General features: G+C 29.0%; 1 protein-coding gene across 4 annotated transcripts; it reads right to left on the bottom strand.

Moving 5' to 3' along the window:
• Positions 1-5316: 5316 nt before the first annotated feature.
• On the bottom strand, positions 5317-11307 carry LOC109810134 (membrane protein of ER body-like protein). 4 transcript variants are annotated; one of them, XM_020373519.3, is made up of 9 exons: positions 10797-11304; positions 10306-10446; positions 9168-9710; positions 8744-8929; positions 8045-8446; positions 7372-7743; positions 6954-7178; positions 6164-6225; positions 5317-5972 (listed from the first exon to the last, which is right to left on the bottom strand). In XM_020373519.3, exons 1-9 carry the CDS (start codon positions 11203-11205, stop codon positions 5511-5513), a joined length of 2802 nt encoding a protein of 933 aa, XP_020229108.1. In that variant the 5' UTR covers positions 11206-11304; the 3' UTR covers positions 5317-5510. The 4 variants fall into 4 exon arrangements, with proteins under 4 accessions (XP_020229108.1, XP_020229109.1, XP_020229110.1 ...); XM_020373520.3 differs by lacking the exon at positions 10306-10446 and having other exon boundaries at positions 10797-11303; XM_020373521.3 differs by lacking the exon at positions 6164-6225 and having other exon boundaries at positions 5830-5972; positions 10797-11306.
• Positions 11308-12600: the final 1293 nt, after the last annotated feature.

Raw genomic sequence — 12600 nt, 5'->3', positions numbered from 1 at the left:
AAATTTTTAAAAAAAAAAAAAAAAAAAGTGGTTGAACCGGTTTGACCCACCGGTTGAACCGGAAAATTGACCGGTTCAATCCAATTTGAAACGGGTCGACTGCATAACCGATCCAACTTCAGATTCGGACCGGCTGGACCACCGGTTCCCGGTCCAACCGGTCTGACCGGCCGGGTCGGTTCGGGTTTTAAAACACTTTTAGTATCATTTAATTGCGCTAAATTTTGTTAATATATCAAAGGGTTTTTATATTTTACAAGTGGATATGAGTATCCTAAAGATAAAATAAAAATAAAAATTAAGTAATAAAAATATATTAATTAAATTGATATTATAATTAGTTTATTATTTTTAAAATTTTAAATTTAATTAAAAATATTAATTTTTAAAATTTTTAAAATAAAAATATATAATGAAATAAAATATGAAAATTAAAATAATTACTAAAAAGAATATTTCTTTTATATATTAATATAAATATTAAAAGATACTATTATGCTGTGGGTATACTTAGTTATCGAATAGAATTTTTTTACCTTTTAATTGTATTGATTTAATTTCAGCTATGAGATTTGAAAAAAAAAATATTAAAATATATTTACATATATGTTTTAAAAACAATTTATCAAATAAATAAATTTAATATTTTCAATTATATTTTTAAAAATATTTTGAATTTCGATTCATTTTTCTAATATCATTTTTTTAATATCAAACCTTCGAAAATTTATTTTTTTAATAATAAATTGTTTAAAGCTAGTTTTATAATAATTTAACAAAAATGTTTATTTGGCTAAATCTGTATATAACTAAAAAAAGTCAAATACACTTTTCTTTCGTATTTTTTTTTAACGAATGAAAATCCATATGATCTTTAAAGTTTAAACCGATATTTTAAATGCATATAATGAAAAGACATATAAATTATAATGAATTCTCAAACAAAGTTATTTTTTTCATATGAATTAGTTATACAAACTTAAACTATTTTACAACATATTTAACTTAAATTGATTGTGGCTAAATTCATTTTGAATATTTTTTATTTTAATCAATTTTAACATTTAGTTTAAATCAAAGGCATTAACTATTTAAATGAATAACTAATCTCCACAATTATGTTATATAAATTAAAATCTTATGAAAAAAAAATATCTTTATCTTTGTCTTTATATATATATATATATATATATATATATATATATATATGGAGAATACTAATATATTTCCACCTATTTTTTAGTAGAAGTATGTTAGCAACCTACACCAAAATTTTAGGACAAAAAAATTACTCGTTTCTTTTGATTTAGTTAATTCGTACAAATAATATTATAGTAATTTAATTTAATTTTAAATGAAAATAAAATATTTTATCTCTCTTATTAATTTCATTCTCCAATTCATTTATTTTTTCTATTAATTAATTTTTATTTGTTCAGAGAGAGAGAGGGGAGACATCATGAGAGATGAGAGAGAAATGAATTAAAGAAGGAATTATATATATATATATATATATATATATATATATATATATATAAAAGACTTATTTAAAGTTTAATGATTTTTAATTTATGAATATATATGTATATAATTTATAATTTAAAAGCAATTACTCATTTTAATAATTGAATGTAATATATGTTGGATATTCTAGAGTTGTATTTCATTAATTGTTAAAAGAATTTAAAACAATGTATTTGCTCCATTTAATTTATAATTTATCATTAATGATAGTTATGTCCTGACATTAAGAAAATGATATATTTGATCCATTTAAATGATATATCCATCATATCCCGTTGACATCTTTATACACAATTGAGACATGCTTATTAAGTCTCTATTGTCGTTTTAAAATTAATTCCTGCCTCTAAAAAATAATTATATGCAATTGACTAAGTATATGTTTCTCTTCCTTTTAAAACTATTCCTCTATTGTGGGGTTGATTTTCTAATTATAAATATGTATAGTTTTGTAATTAGACTATCATTCTTCTTCTTACATAATCTTATTAATCTAAAAAATTATTTATACACACTTGACATTTAACAATAAAATTTACGGTAAATCTTTGCACAAGAAGGTTACTACTTATCATAAGTACATATTTTCTTAAAAGATAATTTCTTTCGTTTTTACAATTTATATGAAAAAGTCCATTATTTTTATGTAAATAAAATTCGAAATTGATCCCATTCTAACTCATTGAGTCATTTCCTCTGCTAATTTTCTATACCATCACATCGCCTCTTCCTCATTAACTTATAATGTCGCCTTTAAGCTTAGAGCTTCCTAGGCCTTAAGTGTTTTGGTGTATTTTATTATATTATTTTACCTTCTAATTCAATGTAATTATTTTGCATAATTTTTTAGAGAACCAAATTTTGTTGCCTTTCAAACTGTGACTTTATTGATGGAGCATGATTTTTTTTGGAACATAAATCTACTAGTGCTTTTTTATTAATAATTTTTTTATTTAGATTTTGTTGAGATGGATTAATTACAATCAACATTTGGTCACAAGGTCTATATAAGTATGTAAATTTTTAAAAAATTAAAAATATCGTTTCATTAATTCAAATTGATGAATAATTAATAAAATTATCTCATATATTGGTTTGAATTAGTGAAATGAAATATCAAATAATTTTTTTAATTTTTAAAAAATTTACAAACTTAATCTATGCATTAAAAACTTTTTATTTAACGGTTTGATCATTAAAATTTAATACAAAACATGAATTATTGAGTAGAGTAAATCTAAATAAACTTACTCTTAAAGTAATTGAATCATTTCTCATATATATATATATATATATATATATATATATATATATATATATATATATATGTTGCATTATTTAAAAATTTACAAACTTAACATATCCATTAAAAACTTTTCATTCAACAGTTGACATGAATTTTGAGTAGGATAAGTTTAAGTAAAATTACTCTTACAGTAACTGAATCATTCTTCACACACACACACACATATATATATATATAGCAAAAAATTTCTCCAACTTTTTATTGATTAAACTCAAATTCAACATTCCTCATTCAATAATCAATATTTTATAATCTTATTAATTACTAAAGGGTGGCAATACTATGTAGTGCATTTTTCTTAATAAGATTCTCTACATGCATTAATGTTCCCGATATGCATTTAACTCACTCATTCACATTTTGCATTTTTCCATGTTTCTAATGAAGCACCCAATTACAAAAAAAATAATATGAGAAGACACAGTTAACATTTATCCATATTCCCAATGAAGCACGCACTCATTTATATTTTTCATCTTTAACTCCTAAGTTTCTTGCCCATTCACCTTTTTCTTTTTCTAGTCAAACAATATATATTTCTCAACCATGAACAAACAAAAATTACTTCTATTTAATCCCATCTTTATTTTCACTAAAATTACTTGTATTACTTTAAATTTTCATGTGTATTTCATCGTATATTATTTGAGCGTTGATTTACATTAAAAACAAGGAGAAAATATCATATGTCATTGACTTCAACTACTAGAAGTCATCATTGCTTAAACTCCAAAGGCTAATGGGAGGTGATTGCTTATTTGTGGGTGAGATCATAAGTGGTAGAGGATGAAGAAAATAACAAATAGTGAAAAACATGGGAAAGGGCAGTGTAAATCATTTCACTATGTAAAAAAGTATTTCATTATTATTATTTTTAAGATTTTTGAAGTTTGTTTTTGTTGAATTTGAGTTTGTAATTTGTTTGGTTAGATTAGTTAGTTTTTATGGATTGAGTGATTTAAGATCACATTTGAGGGTATCAAAATACGTTTACAAATTGATTTTGTGTGTATGAGTGTATAACATTGGTGGTTATGGGAAGTGAAATGCACATGAGAATGCTAGGATACTGTCTTGGAAATGTAATTGAAGAGATGAAAAACATTGTTTTTGAAATAGTTTTAGTAGCAAAGGGTTGTTTGTTGTGTTACCTATGAAAAATGGGTATTGTTTGTTGCAAACCCTTTACCATTGAAGATAATAAAGAGAATCCAAGAGAAAGATTGTTGAGCAAGGCTGCGCTATTTTTGTGTCGAATGGTGCTTCATTGGAGGATGGATATGTATAAGGTGGACGATAAATGTGATGATAATAATTTGATAAATGCTTTGAGAACTACAATTTGAGAACTTCATTGAATTTTGTGCAATTGCAATCTATGCCCCTCCTTTTGTCCGATGGTACACTACTAAATTTGATATCGAACTCTAAACTTGTTTGTCAACAACTCCAAGGGGTAAAATACTTGTAAAAGACATTTTAACGCTCAAGTCAATACAGGTTCAAATATCTAGGTGAGTAATGAATAAACAATAATTTTACTTCAATTTGTGTAATTATTTATATCGACTATAATGGACTTGGATCTGTTGGACTTTGGCTCTTAATTACCAATTAGGTAATACAACCTCTATTGATAAATTAATCTATTGACCATGCTTATTCTTCTTATTGATTGAATAATTCATCTTATGAGGGTTGGGTCGTAGTCATGTCAACCACCTCAACTGCTTTAATTATCAAAAGTGTCAAAAAGCTATCACAAAAATTAGAGGTGTACATGCATATATATATATATATATCAATTGACGTAGATCATATCGATTATCTCGACCATTAACGATGCTAAGACTGTGACAAATGTGGTAATTAGACGTACAATTTGATCAGTTTAGTTATCTTAGTCACTTAAGGTGTTAAGACCAATAGTGACTAATGTTCTAGTTGTTTTTTGGTATACATTTTTCAATCGTCTCGACAGCTAAGACAGTCAAAGCATGTTCTTATAGTCTATTACTAGTATAGTTTCAAAAGCACATTAATATTTTTTTTGTTTCAAACTACTAACTTTTAAATCATCTTTAATTTATTCATTATAACTTATTGTCAAATTTAAAGATTAATTATATATTTTAAATGTATTTATATTAATTAATATATTCATATTTTGGTGCATTGCACAAGCCTACAAACTAATAATGAAATAGAAGAGAAGGATATTAAAAATTGTTAAATTAAAAAATTATCAAATCAATATCAGTAAATCTAATTTAGTTGATTGACTAAGGTGAGTGAATGTTGTAAACCTCTTTAATATAGTGTTTGATTCTTATTTCAGTTTATTTTGAAAATATAATTTTTCTTCCGCTAATTGTGGAAAAAAATATTTATTTCCTAAAAAAAAGTTTTCCTTAAAAATAATCATTATGAGTACAAGAAAACAAGACAGTGGAAAATATTGCTCTAAATCCAAATTAGGCCAAAAGTAACGATAACAACTCAAGTTTTTTAGTTTATTTAAATATCATATTAATACAAAATATTCACTACAAGACAGTGACTAATTCCTATTGCGTGAGTACTCACAATGTAAGTACTCTCCTTCCAACATAGACTATTCGTACATAAGACTAGAATTCGAACCTTGGACAATGTTTGGAGCTCCTTTTAATGATATGCTTCAATAAGACATCCACGCTGGTTTCATTCTTGTGCCAGACAAGGGCATGGTAAGAACAGAACCAGATTCTGAACCACTGATTTTCTCAAGAAGATCCTTAACTAGATCGCCTGCTAAGTAAGAGATTCCCGAGGTTGCAAGTGCCAAGCTAACATAATGTAACACCGTTTTCACATAGGATTTGAGTGGTCTATTGGTGTAAACTTTCCCAATAGCAAGCACAATGATGCATACAACAGAAGCAGCTGCCACAGCTGCAATCTTAACTTCAGCATGGTAGTTCTTAGAAATCAAGAGGCCGTAGACAACAAGAGGGACAGAACCAAAAATTAGGAATGAGAAAATAGCTACAACAACATGGAGTAGGAAGTTTGCTCTGTGACCAAGTAGTTCTTGATAACGATCTTGCACATTCATTTGTAGTGTATCCCCTCCAGAGTGATCATTTTTCAGATCAATGAGCTGGGAAAGGGGAAAAATGAGCTTGACTAAGTTTTAAATGGACAGGAATTGAAATAAGAGAGTAGAAATTTCAAAGCAGCAAGAATGCGTGATCAAAACCCAAATAGATTATCAAAATAAAAATAAAAAGTTATCTTTAACCACAATAGAACTGTAACTATGACAATAAGAAACACATGAAGGCCACTCACATTATGGCCAATGACAAAAAGTCCACCGATCAGATTGGCCAACCCCACTGCTAGAACATTCACTACAATAGTTACAAGATCAGAAAATTAACACATTCTCACCAATCCAAATATCAATTTTTAAAATATAAAATAACAAGTCTACCCATTCAGATCACCATCTCATAAAAACAGCAGAGTCCTTTTTTTTTAACTACATTATATTTGAGAACCAAAAAAGGTTATAGCAGAAGATTTAATTAACGAACATGTCCAATTTGATACAAAGTTATCCAGCAAATCCACTTGATATCTTTTGGTTTTACCATTATGATCTGATCATTATATGGTGACTTCATGTACACTCTCTTAAATACACTGGCCTCATTTACCATAAACAAATCTATGGAAATAAGATGCAACTCTAATTCGTTTAAACATAAGATATGAATCTCTATTCATTTATTTCTTGGTACTTAACCTTCACACGCCTCAAATTAAGACTTCTTAAGCATTCTCTATATTAAGAAAGAGAAAAAATTCACACATAATGAGATAACTATAATATGTAATGAATTGATTGTCAATACCTCCTCTCAGAGGAGAAATCTCAATGGGAGAAATTATCAGACAGTCTTGGACCACATAGTTTTCAACTAGTCTCTGTATGTCATGTAATTAAATGTAATTAATATTTTCTGACAAATTGAAAAACTTAAATTATGTCACATTGTGATTGGTTGAGACCATGGATAATTGGTGATATTAGACTACGTAAAAATTTCCAGTAGAAAGAGAGTGAAGCACTCACATGGAGCAGTACCAGAAGCAACAGCAGAAGACACAACCCCCAGACTAGTGATTGATTCAACTAAACCACCATATACGATGCTTTTAAGTATTTCCCACTCTTGGTGCTCATCAATTTCAGTCCTCGGTTGCTCTCCAATATATATTTCAGTATGTGCTTCTGTAACAATAGCACCTTCAATTGGAATACTATCTGCTGTCTGGGACGTCGAGGTTATGAATGTTTCTGTCTCAACAAAATATTTCACATCACTAACAGCATCATAATCATAACTATGGTTCATATAATTACACCAGAAGAAAACCTATAAGATTTCTCATGAGAACACAAACTGAAAAAATAAAAGAACAAAGGCCAGCTAGAATTATTTTATTGTTAATTTAATTGATTATTAACTTACGTTCTTTCATGTTCATACCTTCTTTTTCTTTTGCAACAGATGGTTTAATTTCCTCTTCAACATTCTTCAACACTTCCTTAAAATCTTGATTTGATGGAATCGTAGCATCCACTCTAGAACTTGGTTTCTCACTAGCTACGTCATTTGCAGCTACTGAACCACCAAATGATTGAGCTGGTGATTGTGCTTCTTCCATCGAAGAGGAATAACTATCCTGTGCTATTTCCAGTGTTTTGTCTACATCTTTCTGTGACTTATCAAAGATATGAGACCCTTCATATGATTTTAGAATGCTATCTTTTGCAGGTTTTCCAGCATCTAAAAGTATTTCGGTAGTAGCAACAGTTGCCACTAAAACACCCTCACGCTTGGATATATCCGCAACAATACCTGCATGCATAATTCAATAAGCAACTAAGACAATTTTGCGGGTTTTGGAATTTCATAATATTTCACAAAAATATAGAGGGAAATTGATTACATTATAACATAGTGCTTCATTTATAACTAATGGCCTTCAATAATTGAGCCTGTGACAACGGAATCTGCATCACTAAGGAATTACCTCTCCAAGCAGATAGGTTACTTATGTTGCCAAATTTATCATGCATAATTGAACACTGGTTTTGTGTTGAGAACACAAAACTCAAAACAAAATCAAGGAATTCTCATCTTTAAATTTCAAGCATACCTGTCTTTATCACATCCACTGAATCACGATTTTTGTCTCCCAAATCCGTTCTCACATTTTCATTTAGAAGCTGTTTCGTTGCTGAAAAATCCCCTCTCACCTTCTGCAATACATTCACCACATCACTGGAACTCCCTGTAGAGAAATCATTCTGATCAACCAAAGGCTCATTCGGCAATGCCACATTTGATTTCTTGCCCTTTTCTATCCACGATTCAATCTTTACTACTGATTTCACTACAGAGGGAATAGGAGAATTTACTCCTACATTTCCAAGCTTAATATCTGATGTCAGATTTACATTCTGATTTGGTGTATTAGCAAGTGGACTTTCAGGATTATCAATTCTAGAATCTTCAATTGAAGCAGGATCAGTTCTAGAATCTTCAATTGATGCATCACCTACACCAAGATGTCAAGGAAACAAGCATTTTAATTGGAGGTTGAAAGATCTCATTACTAAAAAAAATTGTCAGTTCACATATCTATTCGAGAAAAAGGGGAAAGAAGACCACGAGGAATGTAGAGAAATAAGAAATTGTAGGTTTTATTATTTTATATAAAAATGGAGCTTCGAGAGAATGATATAACAAAGGCATAGTTAGGAAGGGGAGGAGCCCACCCCATGTTCATGTAAGCATCATTGTGAAAGTGACTCCACTAGTGGTAATTATTTATTACTATAATTATTAGCAATACCTTGTACACTAGCTTTTCTTCCCTTGTTTGAAGTAAAAAGAGCCAATAACCAATTTGCATTGGAAGCTGCTACTACAATTGAAGGGTTTTCCTTTTCCACGTTGGATGAAGGTATGACTGAAGGTTTTTGTGAAGTTTCAGGCTTATGGGTACCACCAAAACTGGGGAACAGCTTGAATTCATTTCCTGCCAAAGTAATTAACTAGATATTTTAGCTCACATAGATGATTGGCACATAAGGATCACAAATATTGTTAGGATGATTATCTTCAATCCTTAACCATTTCTCAAAACATTTGAATGTTACAATATTCATAACCAGATATCTTTCAATGAAATATTTTATACCACAAAGTCAATAAAATAAAATTGAAAATCTAAGACCACACAATGATATTTTGCTCAGGAAATGTGATAAACTTACTCATAGGAATAAAGAAGCTGAAGCATGATAAACATCTGAATACTTCTGGTTCTCTTTCAGGTTCATAATTATCAGCAGGTGGATCTACTCTTCCCACATCAGTTGTTGTTGCAATTGCATGATCAACTTGGTTGGCTTCGTCTACAGAACTATTAACCATCTCAGTGGCTAACTTGTCACGCTTTGCTATAGTGTCTATATTAGGAATGTTCCTTTTTCTCTTCCTAAGGATAACCCTTTTAGTGATGCAAGACTTGCAATTAGGACAAAATAAATCATGTGTCTCTTGTTTTGACAATACCGCCTCAACATCAAGTTCTTTCAGTTGCTGGTCAATTTTTTCTGACATGTTAGGATACGCTTTCGCACTGATTTCATCCCCACAATTCTCTACAGTTTCAGCCTGTATTTCAGATGACTTAGGTAAAAGTAGTAACTCTGATCCGGGAGGGGCTTTGTCATCAACAGTTTCCATGCATTGATTGTTGACTTCATTGCGTGGACTACATTGAATATCTGAATTTTTTACCCGTATATCAAAGCCTGCAAGCATGATATAGATAACCATTTCAATACCAAATTGCCACACATGATACTCATTCGTGGAGGGGGAAATATTAGCATTACATACATATCTATAGATATCATGAGTTTCAAAGATATGGTTATTATAGAGCATATATAATTGCTTTCTGCCAAATGAGACAATTATTAAGCATGCTATATATTATGACCATATTTTTAAGCAAAGTCCAAAACAAATTCGAAAATTGCATTTATAGAACATCAGAACAAATTTGGAGCATGGTTCATGAAGACATTCTAACAACTACAACCTTTTAAACCCAACAACTTAAAAATTAAGTGGTATATAAAAAGTTACTGCAAGGCAAGGTCTCTCCACGCCATAACCATTAGTGAATAGAGATTCCATCCTATTGGAAGACTATGAGCATGTTTGATACAAGTTTAAAAGAACCCTTGAGAATTTCTCTTACAAAAGTAAATAACTTTTTCCAGTAGAGAGTAGAAAAACTCTCATAACTACTTCATCAAACTTATATCCAAATAGATTTTATATAACGCAGGTCAGAACTAACTGCTAATGTATGCCTTAGAAATATCGGCACCTACTGACCTTTAGAATCACAAACAAAACATGGTCCATGTTGAATCATAGTTTTGACTTTCATGATCGAGCCATTAAGATTCTCGAGCGGCACATTCCAAGGACTGTCAAATTGCTTGGTCCATGTGCAGTGGTGACATTTCCACATTCCTTCATGCATAAAAAAGTGATGACAGACATGCTTACTATTACAAAACCCGAAATGGAAAAAAAAAAAAAAAAAAAAAAAAAAACAAACAAACAAACAAACAAACAAGCTAAGTCCCAGAAATTTGACGAAAAAAATATTATTGCAGTCCAGGGGGGGGGCATGATTATAAGATCCTTCATATTATTTGCTCAAATATTATTAGAAATATTATCATTCTATTTCTAATAAATATAGTTAACCCTTGCTCAAAAGTTTGTGGTATTTTTGAGACAAGCTAGAAGACACTTTGAGGTCTCACAAACATTGCTGTTGTAGGATAAAAAGTAGCACAAGCGAGATAGTATGGTACCTTGTTGTTTGTCAGAGTAAACACTATTCTTTTTATGAGATGCAGCAACATTTATGATGCCACTGCTTATGACCTCTCCATTCATTGCATTTTCAACAAAGTCAGCTAGCATTTCAAGCCCAACTTCTTCACTATCACCGTTGATGTTATTGTCATTTCCAACAACATTGCTTGTTTCTTCAACTTTCTGAGTGGCATGTTCTTTCTGTTCTTCTTTGTGACTATGAAGAACTTCTTCCTTCTGAAGGAGAAGTTTTTCTCCCACTGTAGAAAACGGAGGCATTACAGCAGTGGCAATAATGCTATCCTTTCTATGTTGCAGGGAATGCTTCCCTTTCGAAGCAGCATCTTGCGGTTCTTCTTCTTCTTCTTCCTCATTCACTATCCAGTGATGGTGCACTTGCTCCATACAAGCTGGCTTGTTGAGAAGGAGCAGAAGAAAAAGAAGGAACAGAGAATAAGACAAAGTTTCAAATATTGGAAGATGTGAAGGCTGCACAGTGCACACTAATCACTGTAGATAATGCTGAGGTGCCTCCACTCATCAACTTGTGTGAGATATGCATGCGAGCAAATTTGTCATTTTAAAATTTTGGTATATAAAAAATCAAAATTAAAAGTTTTTAAATTTATATGATCATTTTGGAAAAGGTGACGGCACTTTTAATTATTTATGATAAAATTTAATAATTAATATATATCCTTTTCCTCTTACATATAATAAAATAAAATAAAAATTCTCTTGATTATGAGATGTTTAAATGATTAATATTAGTTGTATATTGATTAATAAAAATTATTTACATACGAATGTAGTTTCTATAAAATGATAAGTTTTTATTTTGATTCTTTTAATTTTTTTAATCTTTTTAAATTAAGAAATGATGTTTTTAATCTCTATTATCATGTAATTATTTTAATTTTGATTTATTTATTTATTAAAATATTAAGTGATTTTCTTTATTATCTATAATTGTTAGTGAAGTAATTTTTTTATAAATCTTTAAAATAAATGTTATTTACTAATCTTAAAATCATTATTAAAGACAAAAAATATGATTTTAGATTTTAGAGTGATGAAATTTTTTTTTATAAGAATTAAAATTAAAATTTATTCTTGAAAGATTAAAAATATATTTAAATTAATATTTTTAAAATTATATTATTATTACAAAGAATTCATTAGAGTATCTTACAAATTATTTTTAATGAATCTCTCCTAAAATTTTGTTTAAGAAAATCGGATTTAATACTACATGTAACAACAACTTGTTGCTATATGATATATTAATTATCTCCCAACAATACTAAAGTAAAATTTTGAATATTTTAGAAAATTAAAATAATTGTTTTAATTTTGGGGCTAAAAATTATAACTATTTTGGGTTAAAAAACATTTCATTAATTTTTATAAAATTAAATGAGAAAACACTATATTTGTATTCCTGGGAATATTTCTTACTCTGGAAAATAAAGAAAAATCAGAAGTACATACTGCACGCCTAACAAATTCAAAGTCCTATCTTTATCTTTATTTTTATTTTTATTTTTATTTTTTTTTGAGGTTCAAGTTCTGTGTTGTGTGAAGTCGACGGCGATTATGACGCCGGAGTGAAACATTCAATCCTGGCCATAGGTCTGATACTTTTGGATTAGAATCATGAACATTAGGATACTGATCACTGATCAGTGCAGTATTTTGAGAATATTAGTTAAATAATTAAATTTTTATTAAAAATGTTAATATTTTTTTTATCGTAAAATCATTTTAAATTTATTCTCATATATTAAATATAAATCTTTT

The sequence above is a fragment of the Cajanus cajan genome, chromosome 6 (genome assembly GCF_000230855.2).
Source record: "Cajanus cajan strain Asha chromosome 6, NIPB_CcT2T_4, whole genome shotgun sequence".
NCBI lineage: Eukaryota > Viridiplantae > Streptophyta > Magnoliopsida > Fabales > Fabaceae > Cajanus > Cajanus cajan.
This window is presented reverse-complemented; position numbering and strand designations above follow the sequence as displayed.